The sequence below is a fragment of the Melanotaenia boesemani genome, chromosome 9 (genome assembly GCF_017639745.1).
Source record: "Melanotaenia boesemani isolate fMelBoe1 chromosome 9, fMelBoe1.pri, whole genome shotgun sequence".
Lineage (NCBI taxonomy): Eukaryota > Metazoa > Chordata > Actinopteri > Atheriniformes > Melanotaeniidae > Melanotaenia > Melanotaenia boesemani.
Genome location: NC_055690.1, coordinates 33,192,520 through 33,212,774, shown reverse-complemented (window position 1 = coordinate 33,212,774; position 20,255 = coordinate 33,192,520). Strand labels below are relative to the sequence as shown.

Sequence of the window (20,255 nt, the reverse complement as noted above, 5' to 3'; positions counted from 1 at the left end):
CCCTCATGCCTCCCAATACCCTATGTGCACCCCTGTTCCCTAGGAGGCCTCCCAGAGCAGGACAGGCTATAGGAGCAGCTGTTCCCGTGATCAGGACGCACAGCTAATGAGCTGCTACCAACCCGGAAAGCACATACCCACCACATGCCTAGGGGAGAGGGAGAGGAGGCCCACCACCCCCAAGCCCACACAGGCATCCCCAAAAACTGCACGTAATGATTAAAGAATTCTGCTACCCTGATAGGTAGCTGCAAGTTTAATTGGTTAATGGTGTATTTTTTTTATTTTTTTACACATAATAGATTTAAGCTTGTGATATTCTAAAACTTTTGTGCTGCTGATTCCATATTGTTAAGTGAGTATATCAAATGAAAAGAGGTTTTCTTTTTTCTATTATGTCCTGTTTTATTCATTTATTTTTCCATTGACTGAAGTTAATCAACAGGTGTCAAAAAATGTAGATCAATACAAATTCTTCTTGTAGTACAGTTGCGTAAACACACAAAAAGCCTAGCATATGCTGTTCTTTGGTAGAAGTCCACTTTCTTTCAGCACCGTATTAACAGCTGGTACAAGGGGTGCGCTGTAACTCAGTAGTCGGCCATCATAAATCAGCTGGTCTGGTGTCAGTCGTGTTTGTTTCTGAGCTCTACACAGACAGAAGGCAGAGACACAGCTGTTAGAGTTGTGATGCAAAGAGACAGAAAATGATTTAAAGCTACTTAAAAGAAAAACTACAGTTGTAGAGAGGCATCAACCCACCTTGTGTGGTACAGCCGTGCTATGTTCCTATCAACCCAAGTACAGCCTCTCTCTGAGCTTAGCACCCCATGAACGGTTGGGGTGAACACAGCTCGGGGGCTCACGATGATCTTGAAGTTTTGATACCAAGTCCAAAACCCGATGGGCTCCTGGTGTAGATGAGCCAGGATGTTCACCCCAGATATGTTTTTCCAGCAGCCTTGTGGAGGCAGTGTTTGTGGGGCGAGAGGAGGCAGTGGGACGTTGTTGGGAAACACATTATTCTCAAACTTGTAACACTTGTCGAGCCCGTACTTCTTCTCCAGTAGTGGTAACAGCTCCAACCAGCTGGTGAGAGAATGGTTTGGAGGGTTAAAGTTTTTTTTTTAAATAGCAATATGTAACTTCCCAACCTTAAAACTGTGTTTCTGAATCGTTTGATAGCACAGTGACAGTTATTATGTATATTCCTGCAGCTGTCATTGCACAGTAGCGTCACAATGGTTAAGAAACCAAAAACATCCGTTGTGCCAAAAAAGCACCCCTTGTGAGAAGCGTAGTTGAAACCATGCATGACCCAAACCAAATTAAACAAATTTGGGTTTGGTTTTGTAGAGGATGCTACATGATGCTAAACATGACCCTGGAACTATGTTTTACAGACGTGTTGATGCCATTAGAATCACTATCAGCTCATATTTTCCATCACATGGTAAAATGTCTCAGTTTCAACATCTAATATGATGTTTACCTTCTACTGGGAATAAAATATGAGTTAATGAGATTGAGAAATTATTACATTTTACACACCATTCTGACTTTTGTTTCTAAAAGCTCAACAAGAGACTTCATGAACAAAGATCTACCTGTTGACTGATTGAGGCAGAATGAGCTCATCAATGTCCTGCATGGCCACATATTTGGACCGGTACATGTATCTGTAAAGGCAGTCAGTGAGAGCAGGCATCTGGCCGAAGTAGTGAAGTTCACCAGGACCGTGTTCAGGCAACCAGCCGCGAGACACTTTAAAAAACCTGGATAGAGACCAAGGAATCACTTCCAGTAAACCTGAGGAGACAAAACCAGGTGGTTTTAGATTGTTTACATATCAAACAGTAATTAACATTAAATATACTAAATTTCTTTGTAGTAATTATTTTTTTACATTTTGTTAAAGGGTCAAAAGAACACTTCAGATAAAAAAAAGAAATTAAATTTTCCCCCCTCATTTTTCTTGGGTCAGCCTTTAAAGCGTTAAAAAGCCCATAAGCATGGGTGGCTGAAATTTAAACTGAAACTAGGAGCATTTCACTCCTTTTATTTCATGGAAATCCTCCCCTTTCCCAATTCATTGTGGTTTGTACAGTCAGTCTCAGTGTTTCCATGAAAAAACACAGTCAGGAAATCAGCAGGAAGTAGATACTGGACCTTTGTGTGTGTAGTAGTCCAGTATAAGCTGCGTCTCAGCGCTGCAGCTGGTCTTATAGACGACCACCTTGTTGACTCCCAGTAACTGAAACATTTCTAAACTCTGTACCAGCTGTAAAACAACACATATATTCATATCACAAACTAAATTAAAATATGATCATTTATCTCCAAGACCGTCTTGAAAAACTGGTTTCCTCATTTTCATGGTTGTACGGTGGAAAGTAACAGGGCATGGTCCTTTAGGTTTTCTTCTTTTCTCCATCTTGATCAATATACTTAAAAACATTTCATTCACTTAGTTTATTCTTTATGATGATAAATAGGAAAATGTGAGGTGGTCTTACCTGAAGCACGTTGGTGAAATCAAACATGGTGGAGAGACAGACAGTGAAGTTATAAGGAAAGGAATCACTCTTGGGATTTTGATTTTGAATTTCCAGAAACTCAAGTTTATCTACAAGACAAGACAATGACAGATTTTAAGAATCATATTTTCTTAACTGTGTGTTTAAAAACAGAAAAAAGACATTAAATTCCACAGCTAAGCAAAAATATTCTATATTTATATATATTATATATACACAGCCTCCCATTGGATCATTACTGAATGGATGATGATGTTTCAGCTGCTGTTAAAGTTATTTAACCCTAACTGATGCAATGAGCAGCTTTTTATTTCTTAAATAAGTGCGAAGACGAATCTCGTGGTCGTGGAAAAGATGTTAATCTGTTACAGAAGGGTCAGATTATCAGCACCCAATGAAACAAGCATCTGAGGAGGTTTCTGAAAATACTACAACTAGATTAAGAACTGTCCAACAAAAACTGGAAGGATGGTGGGGAACCATCATCTCCCAGGAGAAATGTGGTCAGAAAAATATCTTTAATGAAGGTGATCGGTGATGAATTAAATGTTTGGTGAAGTAAAATTGTGCTGTGATCTTGTGTTGCTGCAGCTGGTCAGGTTTAGGTTCAACAATGTTATGTATCCAAAGAATAAGGTTTAGCTGACTACCTGAATATACTGAATGAGCAAGTTATTCATCTTCCCTGATGGAACGGCTACATTCCAAGATGACAATGCCAGGATTTATTGTCATGGTCTCTGGGTTTTGGTGTGTGTTTGATCATGGTTTGGGATTTTGGTTTTTGTGGTGTTTGGTTCGGTCTTGCTCTTGATTTGTGGTTCTTGGGTTTTATCATGTTCAGTTTGTTATGTTCATGCTTTAGGTTTTCACTTTTGTCATGTTTGGTTTACCCTCTTGTGTTCCTGTGGTTCCTGTTTCTGGCTCATTAGTTCACCTGGTCTAATCACTCATTCACTTCACCAGTTCCTTGTTACTCCTCCTGCACATATATACCCCATGGTTTTCAGTTTGCTCTTGTCAGATCCTTACATGTGGTTCATTCCCTTGTTGTGTGTGGTTCCCTGTCCGGTGTATCGAAAATAAAGCCTTGTCACCAGCACAGTTCTGCCTCCTGCCTTGACTGCCTGCATTTGGGTCCTCACCTCCGCCTGCTACACGTGACAGAAGGATCTGACCAGAACCGGACCCAGTGGGCAGAATGAGCTGGCCATATAAGGAACTCTCAGAACGCGACCATTTGGTGGACTGTTTATTCCTGGCCAAGGATTCCTATGTCAGTAGTCTGGCGGGGCCTTATCCACCCTTTGTACGGGTGGCAACCGCTACCAGGTTGGTAAATTTATGGACTAAGTATCTCACCTTTCCTGGAGCAGCTGACCTAGGGTCAGAGGCCGTTGTCCGAAAGGCGAGGGCTGAACTCCGTACACCGGCTCCCAGGTCTGCTCCAGTGCCTCAGTGTCCGACACCGGGACCCAGGTCCTGTCAAGCACTTCAGCGTCCCACACCGGCGCCCAGGTCCTGCCCAGTTCTTCAGCGTCCCATGCCAGCTCCAAGGTCCTGCCCAGTGCTGCTACGTCCCACTCCGGCGCCCAGGATCCGTCCAGTGCCTCAGCTATCTCCGGTGCCTGAGGGGGTGTCTAGATGGGATGCTCCTCTTCTTGTCCCTGTCCCTGAGAAGGTCCCTGGTGGGGACGCTTCTCTTCATGTCCCTGAGGAGGACCCTGGTGGGGACGCTTCTCTTCATGTCCCTGTCCCTGAGGAGGTCCCTGGTGAAGACACTGCGCTTCATGACCGTGCTCTTGAGGGGGTCCCTGGTCAGGACATCTCTCGTCTTGCTCCTGTTCCTGGGGGAGTTCCCTGTAGAGATGCTCCTCCGTCGACCCCTGTGAGCCGCATCACCGAGGGGGTTGCTCTTCCTCCTCCGCCTGTGGTTGACGATTTGACTATTCTATGTTCTCTGGTTCCAGGGCTTGTCATGTTGTGGTGCCTTTTGAGTCCTCTGGAAAGTCAGCCCCTGTCAGCTCGCCTTACTGAGGCTCAGCCTGCAGAGATCCAACATGCAGAGCTCCGGTCTGCCCGTCCGCCGCCAGAGCTCCAGCCTGCCTGTCCTCCAGTGCGCCGGTCCAAGCCTGCTCAACCTCCGGTGATCCAGCCTGCCTGTCCTCCAGTGCGCCGGTCCAAGCCTGCCCGTCCGCCTGAGAATCTCCTGTCTGCGCGTCCTCCTGGTTGTCCTCCAGAGGTTCTGCCCCGGTCCGTCCGGCCCCCCAGCCTGCCTCCTGACCTGATTCTGCTGTCTGCTCAGCCTCCGGGCCGTCCGCAGGAGGTTCTGCCCCGGTCCGGCCGGCCTCCTGACCTGATCCTGTCGTCTGTTCAGCCTCAGGGCGGCCCCCCCTGAACTTTGTCAGGGGGCCTGTCTTGTTTTGGCAGCACAGTTCTGCCTCCTGCCTTGACTGCCTGCATTTGGGTCCTCACCTCCGCCAGCTATATGTGACATTCATGGGGCTCAAATTATGAAAGAATGGTTCAGGGAACATGAGACATAATTTTCACACATAGATTTTCCACCACAGAGGCCTGACCTGAACCCATTGTGAATCTTATGTGCTGGAGAAGGCTTTGTACAGTAATCTGGATAGAAATAAATGATGTGACCTTGCGGAAGCTTATCGAAATGACACCAAAGAGAATGAATGACATAAACAAAGCTGAAGGTGGTCCAACAAAATATTACTGTAACATTTTTTTTTGGTTGGGCAGTTTAATTTGGATACACTTTCCTATTGGATTTAATGGAAACTATGTTCAAACTTTTGACAGGTACTGTATATCTACTGTTCTACAAAGTTGGGCACCTGTATAATAAGTTACTCTTCATCTGCAGGCTGTTGGATCACCATAATGTATCTTCCACATTATGCTGGTTTCACCTGAAATTGTGATGTAGCACTAAAAATATAAAATGAAAATCCATCATCTTGTCACAGATAAATCACCAAGAAACAGTAAATTTACAATTCATGCAGGTGTTGTTAAGATATTTCATCCTGAAACAAAGACCCAACCCTGACTCATCTTTTTGTCTCAGCCAGTTGGCCCCTCTGTTTTGTAGAGATAAGGCAGCTTTTTCTTTTTGAAGATCAGAAATTAGTAGTTATTGGAGCCATTCAAATGGCCCAAACATCCCATTTAGGGCCAAAGATTCTTAGATGCCTAAAAGATATGGGGCACCATACTTCTGTAAAACAGAGGGGTATGGCCAAGAGGAGGTACAGTATTAGGTTTGATTCAAAATGGTGGTTTAACCATGTGACACATTCCATTGCCAATACTTAATGTCACCTGCAAACCTGCTCTGTGCTTCTAGTACCTTCATCTTTGGGTACATCAGTGATAACAGCTATATGAGATGGTGTCTGGCAGCCCAAAGGGAGGGGACACATGATGTCGGCGGTCCCGTAGGGAAAGCCAAAGTGATCACTGTTAATGTGGCTGACACCCTCAGAGATGTACCGCAGCCCCTGGCAGCATAAGATGCAGATATAGGCTACTGATTGGCTCCGCAGCACCACTGAAATCACACGAACCTGGAACAAGAAGAAGAATTTTACTTTTTGTACATGGATAATAATAGACACTTTACTTAAATAATGCATATGTTACTAGCAAATACAAATAACTGTTTCCAGAGTGCAGAAAGCGTGGCTGTTTGGTGAACTACATTGCTCAAAAAAATAAAGGGAACATTTAAACAACACAATGTATCTTCAAGTCAGTCACACTTCTGTGAAATCCAACTGTCCACTTAGGAAGCAACACTGATTGACAATCAATTTCACATGCTGTTGTGCAAATGGAACAGACAACAGGTGGAAATTATAGGCAATTAGCAAGACACCCCCGATAAAGGAGTGGTTCTGCAGGTGGTGACCACAAACCACTTCTCAGTTCTTGCTTTCTGGCTGATGTTTTGGTCACTTTTGAATGCTGGTGGTGCTTTCACACTAATGGTAGCATGAGACGGTGTCTACAACCCACACTAGTGGCTCAGGTAGTGCAGCTCATCCAGGATGGCACATCAATGCGAGCTGTGGCAAGAAGGTTTGCTGTGTCTGTCAGCGTACTGTCCAAATTAAAGGGAAATTAAAACTCTCATGTAAACATGGTCATTGGTGTCATTTGGTGTCCAAAATATCAATAAAGGATATCTGGAATCCACTTGTACTTGGCTAGTACTAGTCATGCCCCCCTGCTTTACAAATCTTGATTTTTTTTCACCCACAAGTTCGACTGGTTTAGTCATAAAAAATCTAAACTACAGTTGCTTTAAACAGCTTCTTGGACAAATCAGAATAACTTTTGGCAGTCTTCAATAATTCAGTTTTCTTCAGCTTCTTTAGATCCATGTCTTTATAAAACTTTTTACGCTGATTGATTAAGGAACAGGCTGCAAAAAGCCTCCTTTGCCCTTCGGTTGTACTTGTGCACAGACATGCGTAACATATTCATAAATTATGAAAATAGGCCTTTGTCAAGAGATGTTTGGAATGAGTTGAAGATACCCAACAATACAGATGAAACCTGGGTTACTGCCCAGAGAAGTTATTGGATTGTAAACATTTCTTCAGTGATGTAGAATTTAAAGAAGCTGACATCATTCTGCAAAGTCCTACATTAACTCCTGTACCAAAGGTCACTAATTGGTGGACCACGCCGGGACTTCAAGCCAAAGCCGGAAGTTATGATTTACAATCTGGTGGAGCATTTCTTTTTCTACAGGTGCAGGTTTTGTAGTTTAGTGGAAACACAGACCATGTAGCTTTGGAGTTAAGCCATCCCACGTGATACCACTCAGCCCATCGAGTCTGTGCACGCCATCTGATACAACTACTAGGCCTCTTAAATATATATGACACTTAACAAAAAAAAGCCTAATATTTACATGTTATGATCTTCCAGACCCCCAGACGTTTAGGGGCTCAAAAGTTACATAAGACATTCCTTATTTATAATATATGGACCAGAGTCCAGACTAAACATGGAGAAGCAGCATTTAGCTGTTATACTGCAAAGAAATAGAACAAACTGCCAGTGGAGATTAAACTTTCACCAAATGTGGACATTTTTAAATCCAGGTTAAAAACATTTCTTTCCTCATGCGCCTATGCATGAAATCTGCACGGTAACTTTTTTAACTTATCTTGCTTTTAATCATTTTAATGTAATTTATTATTTTTTTGTGATTATGTGTTGATACCTTTTACTATTCTAAATATCTGTAATGTCTTTCTTTTATGTAAAGCACTTTGAATTGTCCTGTGAGTGAAAAGTGAAAATCAAGTAAAAACATTTGCTATTATGTTTAATGCCAGCTCATCCTCTTCAGAAGCTGAATGAACATCTACATTTGAACTTCCTCTTATTAAACCCACATTTGTTTCCTAATGATGAGTGTTACTTGAAACTGTTCATGCATGCAGTTTATAAAGAAGAAGTAGACACGTCAGGCATGTGTATGTGCATGATATGCACATACACACTAAGTAGGTTTGCTTCTGGCCCAGTCAGGTCCATTATTTGAATTTATATCAGACCTTAACAGAAAATAATGAGAAGTGTTGTCTTACAGATTTTGTTGTGGGTTAACTGCATGTTTAGTGGGAGTAAAACTCTTCACTGACCTCTTTTTCTTTAGTGCGGTGCTCCAGATAAGCTGATATAAGCAGTGTTTTTGTCTGCTTGACTGTCACGAAAGACGAATCTCGTCCCAGAGAAGCTGCATCAGAGAAAAAATGTTCAATAAACTAAGATGGAGTTTTAGTGCCTTAAAAAAGTTTTTAAATTTCAAAATTCATTTTGCACACACAGAAAAACAGATAAAAAAAGGCAGAACTTATGGTAGATATCTCAAAATGGAAACATGAAGTTTAGGTTGACTCCCGACAGTCAATACTTCAACTTCAACTAAATTTATATAATAATTTATCAGATATAAGATCAAGCCAAAGTTCTTCAAGGAGAAAACATAAGAAAGAACATAAAAATACACAACATTTATAATGAGGACAAGAAGCATTCAGTAGCTTATCCATGTAAGCCGGATGATGTTTCTGGTGTTTAGATAGTAGAAGCTTGACTGCTGGTGACGTCCAGCCCTTTAAGGTGTCCTGCAACGGCCTGGAAAATACAAAACAAATTACTTTGAGGTGAAATGTTAAAACAGTTCAAGAGAAAAGTGAAAGAACCTGGTTAAACATTAAATTATTCTGTTTTAGGTTTTCGTCATCATTCTGGGTAAGTTTCTGAATGTCCACAGATGAAGTGATGAACAAATTACTCAGTTGAAATTATCCACCATTCATGTTTTATCGAGGTCGTTAATGAAGCTGTTTAGCTGGTTTCTATAGAGTTTAAAACCTGGTTGTATTTGGGTTTTTTGCTATATTTGGGATGCCATTTTTTAAAATATTTCTTCATGTAAAACTGCATGTAGAACAGCAACATAAAAACATGTCATCTTTTTCAGGACAGCCTCAGTCGTCAGAAAACAAGGCTAAAATAGATATAGCACCATAGAGGCTAACAGAGTTATTGGGTTGAACCCCTTTTATCTCCAGAACTGCTTTAATTCTTGGTGTGAAAGACTGAACAAGGTGTTGGAAACATTCCTCGGAGGTTTTGCTCCTGATTGACATGAAAATCCCAGTAGATCAGCAGTTTCTGAGATACTTAGACCAACAACCATGTTATGTTCAAAATTACTTAAACACCCTCTTTTCCCAATTCTGATGCTCAGTTTGAACTTCAGCAAGTCGTCTTCAACACGTCGACATGACTACCTGCTGCCATGTGATTGGCTGAGTAGAGATTTGTGTTAAAAAGCAGTTGAAGGTGAACCTGATAAAGTAGATAGTGAGTGTACCCACACAGTCTGTGATGAGTGACAGGGTTTCTCTTCATGGAAAACATATTTAGCATTCATTCTGAAACTGTAAAATGTGTCTGTATTTTGCTCTTGGTCAGTAGTAACAACTTACTGGAACTAAAAAGTGAATTTGTTAGATTTGGGGATTCATCTTATTGGTTTCCATATGATCAGTTCCACTTACTTGTACGTGCAGAGCAGGAATGTGGCAGAAAGGACGAGGATGGCAATATACTTTTTCCTCAACTGTCTCCGCATCTTCATTGTAGACCACCGGGGGTGATTGCTGCCTTAGTGCAAAGAAATAACCAGTCAGAGCTGCTGTTGTGGTTCTGAAATAGATTCTCATTAAAGCAGAAGTAAATGAGTCAGTTTCATTCTCACACAGCTTCAGCAGATCACATCCTATCAGAGTGTTACAATAAAATGTCTCAGGCTTAATGGTCACTGAAAATAAATGTTCTGCTCGGAATCAGTAAAAATTCCTTTTTAAGGCCTGAACACACCATAGTTTTCATTTAATATTCAGTGATAAAAGAAAAAGATGACAGTGTCCAAATTAAATGGTCCTGATGTTTCAAAATCAGGCATTACTGATTCAGGACCATAATAGAAATTATTATTTTTATGCTGATGACATTTTTTCTCATTTAAAAAATGTGTATATGTGTGAGAATATAGAGGTTGAACACAAGCTACCCCCCTGGTTATTTATTTTATTTTATGTTCTCACACAGACTTTGAACAGTGAATGTGTAATTGCTCTATTTGACCACAGGAGGGCGTGTCTCATACAGTGAGCACTCCTGGCTCAGCATGCCACAGTGTTAGTTTAGTGCTGGCAGCTGCTGAAAAAGGCATATGCTTGTACTTACTGTGTTCTCATGGCTATTTGTAACAGGTAAATATTCACAAATAATACGTGGATGTACACTGCTCACAAAAATTAAAGGAACACTTTTTTTATTGGGCCTGGCATGAAATCAGTTAAACCTGTCTGATAATTTTCTGGTTGGTTAAGCAGCTGAGGGCATCGTTAATCACTTTCAGCTGTATTGGTGTTCATGGAATTAACAACAGGTGCACCACAGTGGCAACAATCAGAAAACCCTCAAAACAGGACTGGTTTTACATGTGGAGGTCATTTCAAGTTTCTCCCTCTTGATCTTTTTTGGCTGATTTTTCACTCGTGCTGGTTTTGGCTTGAGTAATCATCTCTACTGGCAGTATGAGGCGATCCCTTAACCCTACAGAAGTTGCACAGGTTGTCCAACTTCTCCAGGATGGCACATCCACACGTGCTGCAGCAAGAAGGTTTAATGTGTCTCCCAGCACAATCTCCAGAACATGGAGGAGATTTCAGGAGACTGGTGGTTATTCTCGGAGAGCTGGACAGGGCCGTAGAAGGTCCTCAAGCCATCAGCAAGACCGATACCTGCTCCTTTGTGCAAGGCGGAACAGGCTGAGCACTGCTCGTGCCCTACAGAATGACCTCCAGAGGGCCACTGGTGTGAATGTCTCTACCCAAACAATCAGGAACAGACTTCATGAAGGTGGCCTGAGGGCCCGACGTCCTGTAGTGGGCCCTGTGCTCACTGCCCAGCACCGTGGAGCTCGACTGGCATTTGCTGAAGAACACCAGAATTGGCAAGTCCGCCACTGGCGCCCTGTACTTTTCACAGACGAGAGCAGGTTCACCCTGAGCACCTGTGATAGACGTGAAAGAGTCTGGAGAAGACAAGGAGAACGTTATGCTGCCTGCAACGTCGTTCAACATGACAGGTTTGGTGGTGGGTCAGTGATAGTCTGGGGAGGCATATCCATGGAGGGACGCACAGACCTCTACTGCCTAGGAAATGGTTCTCTGACTGCCATAAGGTATCGAGATGAAATCCTTCAACCCATTGTCAGACCCTACGCTGGTGCAGTAGGTCCTGGTTTCCTCCTAATGCACGACAATGCCCGGCCTCATGTGGCAAGAGTATGCAGGCAGTACCTGGAGGATGAAGGAATTGAAACAATTGAATGGCCTTCACGATCCCCTGACTTAAACCCAATAGAACATGTGTGGGACATTATGTTTCGATCCATTAGGCGCCGCCAAGTTGCTCCTCAGACTGTACAACAGCTCAGGGATGCCCTCACACAGATCTGGGAGGAAATGCCACAAGACACCATCCGTCGTCTCATTAGGAGCATGCCGCGACGTTGTCAAGCATGCATACAAGCTCGTGGGGGCCACACAAGATACTGAAAAGCATTTTGAGTTGCAGAAATTAAGTTTTTGAAAAAATGGACTAGCCTGCCACATCTTCATTTCACTCTGATTTTAGGGTGTCTACACAATTGAGCCCTCTGTAGGCTGAAAACTTTTATTTCCATTAAAAGACTTGGCATCCTTTTGTTCCTAAGACATTGCCCTGTCGTTATTTGTATAGATATCCAACTTCATATTGAGATCTGATGTATCTAATGTGTTTCTTTAAAGTGCTCCTTTAATTTTTGTGAGCAGTGTATATGTATTAGATAGCAGATGAGCCCCTGAGAGTGTGGGAAAGTTGTCCATTTATCCCCTGATGTGTGTAGTGAAAAGGGATGCCAACTTTCAGAAGTAAAAAAAAGGGATGCCAACCACAGCTCCTGAGGGCCATGACTACCACAGCCCGACTCCTGTGGCGTTGGGACCCCACAGCAGTGGTGTGTTTTATTTTTTGCCAGTGTTTTTAGTAAAGGGGTGATCAAAAAAGCAATTAGTTATACTTAAAGCTTAAAATGCTTTATTATCAATGAACACATTGATTATTGTGCGACATTATTGCATATGAAGTGCTCCATAAAGCTGTAATAACATGCCTCCCTATTTAACATACAAGAGGGAAATATATTACAGAATACCATATGCACACAACTTAGTTATTGCACAATCACTTAACTCAGTTAAAGAGATAGTTTATAATCTACCACACAGCAGTAGCACTAGTAACTAAAGCAGATGTTTGTGTGAAATGTGCAACAATGAATTTTTAAAATATAGATATAGATATATATATATATTAAAATATAAAATATAAAATATAAAATATAAACTTTAAACTATATTAACTTTAAAATATAAACTAAATTCATGGAGAACTTAATGTAAATTTTAAAGTTAAGTTTAAGTTATATTTTAAAAATAAACATTTTCTCTGAGCAACATTTATTTATTAACTATTAATCCATTAGTCTGACCTTTTCTTTAAATGCATATATATATATATATATATATATATAAATATATGGCGCTGTTAGAGCAAAGACCTGGAGGGAGGGGCTGTGGGGGTTTTTAAAATGTACATAGATAACTTCTCTATGTCACAAAAAACAAAACCTGGTTTTACCCTGTAGAGGGCGTTATGAGCCAGATTTTACAAAAAAAATAAATAAAAAAAATACTGATTTTATCAACAGTATGAGTAGTTTTCATCACAATGAAGTAATTCTGCATTGTTTATAGCTCAAACAACACATTTTTGGGTACACTACCCCTTAAACTGCATTGTGGCCTGCCACCTGAGACCCCCACCACCGCCTCCCCTTTGCCCTTCTTCCAACACAGACTGCTGCTGACTGTTTCAACGACTTTCTCAGCAGCAGCATCAAGGTGGTGTGCGTGCCTCCACAGAAAAAGTTGATGTGGAAATGAGCAGAATTGAAACCTCTTTCTGTTGCTCTCATGTGCTGGTGATCCCTCGCAAAAATATTTACATTTTTAACTTTTTAACTTGATCCTAAAATGCATCATAAATGTTTTTTAACAACTGTATTTCTACACTTTTTCTTAATCTAAATTAAGGAAAATCCAACATTTCCCTCTGAGCAGCAACCGTCTCCTAAACGGCAGAATCAATGCACTTAAGTGAAGAGATGCAATGAATGACCTGAAGAAAGTTATTTAGCACATTTGACTTTCAACAAAGGATGTGGTTTTCTGCATGAGCTGAACCGCAGGGCAGAGATGATGAAGAGGAAGTCTGTTCTGTCAGTATATTCGTGTATTTTATATAACTTCATTACCAGTTCTTACTGCTAATAAATAATAAAATATTACCATAATTTAGAACCAGTTCTTATTTACAATGACAACATGGGCCAGAGGAAACAGTGAAACATACATTGGTACATACATGTCGCAGCAACAATATTTTATATGTGTAATCTAGACAATTTCATAAAAAGTAAAACATTATTAAAAAAATGCAGTGACATATTTTTTCCAAAAATTGTAATAAACAATTAAATTTTTTTCTGATTGGTTAGGCATGATTTTAAAAAAAGCTATTTTAAACATTTTCCCCAACAACGTGCCCACTAGCAGAACAGTTCAGATCACTCATTTATAAAAACTATATTGTGTCTTCTTATCAAACACTCATTGTTCATATAATTAATTTCTTTTTTAAACCTCTTACAGTGATGTGCTGAACATAAAACTCTAGGATTTCTCAGTGAGGTTTACAGAAAATGGACAAAAATAACTGCAGAACAATTCTGCAGTTTGATGGAAATACGTATTTCTACCTGTATACTCAGATCAGTCAACATGGAAACCAAAACAAAATATATTCCAGTTTTCATACAAAAAAATAAAGTAAAAATATTATGTGCCAAATCCATCCCTGCATAGATGCTTCACTTACTCTTAATTTCTGTTCAACTGTACTCGATAAAGTTGCTTCATTTGTACTGATCGAGTTCAGTCACCATAATCAAAAATGGGACGGGCTGATATTTTAACAGCAGGTTCATAGCAAAGTGGGTGAAAGATGATTTATTACAGTACAAGAAACCAATCCTTGAAGTAACCATGGAAAGCAAGCTGTTGATGTCCACATCGAAGGAGAGGGAAATGTCAAGCCACATACTCAGATGTTAACCAAATGAACTTCTCCACCATAGAGACATTTTCTATTTAAAATCATGCATTTTGTTTTAATTCTGTATAAGAGATGATGAGAAAATGATAACCAAGCAAGAAAAACTGTAATATGACAAACAAGTTATACAGCAGCTGTTAATTTAGATGCAACTAACTTAAATTTAATATTTAGGAAAGTAAATCCATGAATTTACATGTCACTGCAGCGAGCGTCAGTTCTCACCTTAGTGGAGGGAAAACGCTGATGGCTGTTCTTCTGTTGAGATAGTGTAAGTGTGAAATAGAGCACAAAGTTTGTCAGAAAAAGACTCCACCCCTTTTGCACTGCCTTGACCAAATGTGGCATCAGTGTAAATTGCGCCGTTGAGCTGTTAGGGCTGCTGAGAAGGAGGAAACTAGCAGTTCATGGTTCACATATTTATCCCAGAGGATTGTTTTTGGCAGGACCTTCTCTAACACAGTGGCTGACGAAAGGATGTAGCTGTAGAAAGAATTCATATTTCATTTATGCTGGGGCGGGTCTAGAAAAGTTCTGGTTGGGGGCCTGGCAGGAACATTGAGTTATGTTCTAAAAATAACCCACAATAGGCAAAATCTGCGAAGTAGTCAGCTTTATTTTTTACAATTATTATAGATGTTTAAGGCTGTAAATCCCCTCCCTAAACACTTTAGACACTTTTCTCAGACAGACATTAACATTTTCACACTTTTCTCTCTTCTTAAAACACCCTCAAAGTTCAAAACAGCAAAACACAATGCGCTGTAAAAAAAAAAAAAAAAAAGTATGCAAAATAGCCCAAAAAAATCCGCTGGTGAACTGCGTTATAGCGAGGGACCCCGGTAACATGGTCACAAGCAAACCACTGCAGAGATTTACAACCAAACAGTGGCTGGGAGCCGTCTTTAAAATAAAATAATCACATTTTAAAAGGTAGAACTTTGTGTGGCCAGCAGTTGTTTGTCCTCTGCCAGCCACCGTACGAGGCTGAGCCCCTGCTTCCCCATTGTACTTCCGCATTCCCCATTAACACACCGTAGCATTTAAGCGCCGCAATAACCAGGTACAGGTAAGCTGTGCTCCTGCTGCTTCATTGTTTGGGCTTTGTCATTGTTGCTGCCGTTAACCTGACGCTGTCTGATACAGCCTCTGTTGCCGCTTGGGTGGTGTCTACTGGTGGAAGGACCACGCTGAGTTTTTTTATTTGTTTTTAGAAGCCGTAGGCCACTGCTGTTTCTATTTGGGTCTATTTTTGGTTCAATTTATGTTATGTTGTGTTTTTCTTAGGTCTAGCACCTAGCGCTGTATGCTGCATTTGTCTTATTTTCTTTCACTTAGTCTTCTTTTTATTTTTAGAGCCCTTCTCTCCATTAAAACACTGTGATTTTATTTTAATATTGTGCTCCTTTTTGCCGCAGGGTCTGGTCCGAGCGTGGCTGCCCAGGAAGGTGGAGGGTTTTAGTGATAGAGTCTCTCATTTCAGCCCCATCACTCCTTGCGTGATGTGGTATTTTTGCACACCCATCACTTATTTTGCATGCTTTTGTTGTCCTATTGTTTGCTGTGGATGTGTATGTGTCTTACACGGAGCGTAGTGAGTACTCTGTTCCATAGACAACTGCGGCCTCTGGCATTTGCTAATTTGGTGAGCACATTGTCCTAATAGTTCTTTTTTTTTTCTTTCCATAAATTTTTAGAATTAAACTCAATCATTCTTTTATTGATTTTTATAGTGTTGCCTGTCTATACATTTGTTTGTTGTAAATAAATTTGGTTAAACTTAATTCTTTTAGTCTCTGTCTCTCTTTGACCACCATCTGCAGTTATACATTCACATGGGTCCTAAGCTATTGGGCTCGGTTACATTTGCGTAATAACATATCAAGAAGTGGTAAAGGTACACTATTGCTGAGTCAAGCTCTTGCAATCTCATTCACAATCACTGTCCTTGCTCAGTCTTGTTCACCAAGAACCCAACGTAAAGCTTTCTCGCTGGCAAGATCACTTATCAAGTCCTTGAAGTCCAGTTTCTATTCTGTCCAGCTGTTCTATTATATAGTATCTCCAAAGATGTAATGTCATGTGTAATAGCATCACAATCATTACTTCTGGTGGCCTCCCACTATTTTGTTTTACTTACAGGTGCTTTCAGTGATTTCACCAACAACGTCAAGGGAAATTGTTTTGACTCCCAATCCTCCACGTCATTGTCTCCCTCATGTAGCAACACATGCAAATCTAATTTATCTCCAGATTTGTAGACTCACAGGTGAAGCATTAGATTAGTGGCGGAAACATATATGATGCTATAGTTGTTAGTTAATCTTCTGATATCTAGGCCACCCAGTCTGCTGCACTAGAAATGTGCTCTGTTCTTACTGTAAAGCAGGAGGATGAGTCCTAAACTACTGACCTAACCTACGTTACAGTGATAGCTGAGGAGTTTCTGAATCATTCTAAAATAAATACAAACTATGTTTTATTCATTATTATTATTAACTCAGAACTATTTTTTTCTACTATATGTTTTTTCTCCACAATAATCAATTAATTAAACACTCAGCTGCTCACCTCCTTCCTCACAGGCTACCTGGACATCTTCAGGTGGGGAGGGGAGGGAGGTCTGGCAGGCATCGGCTTCGGCTGCTCTCATGTCTGTTCGGAACATGCGTGATTTTGTTTTTAGCAGAGCAGCTTGCTAATCCTTTGCCTGTGTTGATTATCTGACTAAAACAACAGTTAAATGAATAAAATCCAGAGTTTTCTTCAGAAATATGAGCTAATATGGGAGCAAAGTAAGCTAGCTTATATGAACAAAGTCTAGAAGAGACATCAAGCTTATGTTCCCAACTTTCCATCAGACAAACTAACTGACCACCTCGCCTCTGAAAGAACTGGGTGGCATAATGTCGACCCGTCTGTTCTCTCTCCAGTCTCAGCTTCTTTCTTTTCTTTTTAAACTTCATGATTTTTGAGGCATCCTGCCATCTTAGCATCCACTGTTGTCTGTAGCGCTGAGATTTGCAGCCAAAGGAGCACGTGGACTGAACCATTTAGGGAAATATAGGGGGGTCCCAATCCGCGCACTTCTATACTCCGAACACTAAATTTAAGTGTTTAGTGCGCTGACACAGAAATTTCAGTAAAAACTGAAATTACCCGGATGCTGCCCTAAACTCAAACTCAAAAATCTAGTGCGAAACGATGGACACTACACGCACTAAACGGACGCCATCTTGCTGACGTAGCGGAAGGGGAGGGACTTTCAACCAGTTTTCCAGAGCTGAATAATGGCAGCCACCGACTCAGCGGTACCAATGCATGCAGAGGCTATTTTCTACTGTTGTAAGTATGAAGTTATTTGATCATAATTCTAATATAAACTGCAGCATGCTTCTTATCTCTTCTATCCCTGATGACAGTTATGGATCTGATCATTTGTTGGAGGCTGCAGTAGAGTTAGCAACGTAAATGTTAGCAGTTTTATAGCTGATTTTGCGGATGTAGATGGGCTATAAGTGTTAAAAATGATTAATGCTATAGGTTCTGTATGTTTATTCATGATTGTTGAACCTCCAGATTAAGCACTGCCGGGTCTCTGCCGTAAACAAAATGGTCCTTGATCTGAAAACTGATTAGGAAACACCGCTGGTTAGAGAACCGACCCATTTCCATTGTACCGCTGACTAAGCCGTAGCTGATTGTACATCACTTTAGATAAGCATCTGCAAAGTACCCATAAAGTACATATTTATAATAATGTTTGCTTTTATAAACTGCCATTGTGTGTTCACTGTAGGTCACTGTGGCATCAAACTACCGAGCCAGCAGTGGCACTGAGGCGTTTACCACCTGCGGGCTAGGACGTTGCTGTGGAGACAAGGAGGCGGCAAGAAAAATGTTTTAATAAAAATTTTAAATAAAATGTTTTCTGCATCCCTGTTTTAGCATCTTCATTACTGTATTTCATATTTTAAATGATGATTTCTAGTATAATCGGTTTCCTGTTGCAGATGTGAACGTATCAGTGTAAACACCAATGAAAACACATGTATAATGTAACATACTTTAATTCAGTAAGATATCTTTGCTCATTTAAAAGCTGTTTTATTAGTGTTTTAAATTGTACTTTATACTAACAGGTGTGGTGGAGACATGCAAAGACACATGAGCGTGTGCTGATGGTTTCTATTGTTATCTACTGAGATAGATTAATACAGTGGAGGCCACGGTCCTTTGTTTCACTAATGAGGCCTTTTAAAAGGCATTTAATAACATAAAAGTATGATGACATGCAAACACGTATGTTGGCGTGATTTTGGATTTTGGAAGAACTTGGACGGATTGTCCTAAAAAAAGTATATTAACGGAGCAGAGCTGCTATCAGGCAGCATGTAGGAGGTTCATATCCCTTAAAATAAATAAGCATAGGAGGTTCCTGCCTTGGATGCAACAAAGTTTACAGGTGGGGTTAAGTAAGGAGTAAACAAAGTAAAATCAAGAGTTGGAAATTCATTCTGTAAATTAAGGCAGCAGAAGAATCACCGTCAAAAGCTGGTATGTCACTACAGATAAGTGCAAAACGTTAGTGCTCCATTTAGGTCAGCACTTACCCACGATAGTGTCACTACAGAAGGTAGAGCTTAGTGCGCACTACACACTACCTTCCAGTGCACTCATGTGACAATGTTTCATCTTCCTGTGTCCTCTACATTGTCAATCTTGAGATGCAGGTTACTCACTTTAGCAATGCAGCTGTTAGCATCTTTTTTAACCTGACGAGCAGACGCTTGGAGGTTGTCAACTTTACCAGAAAGTGTGTCTACCTTCTATGCTTGGACGTTCAAGTTTTCTTGAAGAGAGAGCGTAGCATGTTTTCATTTTCTGAGAGACAGGTTCTGAGAGGGGACAGTGCCTTCTCCAAAGTTTCCGTTAACATTTCTCCCACAATATCTCATAGAGTGTCCCTTTCAGTCTCCACTGTTTGCTTGATTAGCAATGCTACTTGCTCTTGAGGTGGGCTAGCTCTGAACCGCTTGTTGATGATATCTTGCTGCTTCTGTAATTAGTTTGCTAGGCTTTTGTTCGGCATCGCTCTAGAAAGCTTAAGGTCTCTTGTTTAGAGCTAAAACTAGACTTGAAGCATAGGATATGTCAAAAATAGGGGGTTTCTGGCAGGAGCTCAGTGTGACAAGACCATTTCACAGTGTGCCTCATCGGAAGTTCCAAAGGAGGCTGTTTTGATTACATAGCAGTCATACATACCAGTATACCTCTACAGAAAGCCATTCAATCCATAAGGAAATAATTACTGTAAGTATATTTAATTCCAGGAATTACCACTTCAAATTTTGTATCTGTATATGATTTTTTTCTTTTGCAAGTAACATTTTCGAAAAGTTCGTTATGCCGCTCATAATGTGAGTGTGACTGAGAAGTTAAGAAACACAAATTGAAGTGGAGATGTTGAGCTTTTCAAACACATTTAATGTAATTAAGGCTCCAAATCAGCTGGAGTAGGATTAAATGGCTTTTACCAGTCTCTTCTAAGATTATGACTAGCTTTTGGTTTTGTTTTTTGTACCTGAAGCCTGTGACCTTGATGAGATCCCCACAGGGAAAACTGATAAAATATTCAGTGTTCAGTTGTTGAACCTCTTTAGACAATATGCATGTTTGTGCCAAAGTGACAGAAGGCTTGTTAAGGCCTTTTTATTATGTGAAGCACTTTGTGCTGCAATCCTGCATGAAAAGTGCTATATAAATAAAGTTTGATTTGATTTGATACTGTGTCACTGTCAGGTCTGGAAACTTGCTGCAATAACTTTTTTTTGTTGTTTTTTTTAAAGTTATGAGCATTGCTAACACATCAACAGA

The 20,255-nt window shown here is 40.6% G+C and overlaps 1 protein-coding gene across 2 annotated transcripts; it reads right to left on the bottom strand.

Moving 5' to 3' along the window:
* Window positions 1-260: 260 nt before the first annotated feature.
* On the bottom strand, window positions 261-14,760 carry LOC121646231. Of its 2 annotated transcripts, none has more exons than XM_041995130.1 (10): window positions 14,604-14,760; window positions 9,647-9,752; window positions 8,590-8,714; window positions 8,219-8,313; window positions 5,908-6,124; window positions 2,517-2,626; window positions 2,170-2,281; window positions 1,608-1,809; window positions 763-1,089; window positions 261-649 (listed from the first exon to the last, which is right to left on the bottom strand). In XM_041995130.1, the coding sequence occupies exons 2-10, from the start codon at window positions 9,724-9,726 to the stop codon at window positions 511-513; spliced, it is 1,407 nt and encodes a 468-aa protein (XP_041851064.1). In that variant the 5' UTR covers window positions 9,727-9,752; window positions 14,604-14,760; the 3' UTR covers window positions 261-510. The 2 variants fall into 2 exon arrangements, with proteins under 2 accessions (XP_041851064.1, XP_041851063.1); XM_041995129.1 differs by having other exon boundaries at window positions 9,647-9,748; window positions 14,604-14,759.
* Between the last annotated feature and the right edge of the window lie 5,495 nt (window positions 14,761-20,255).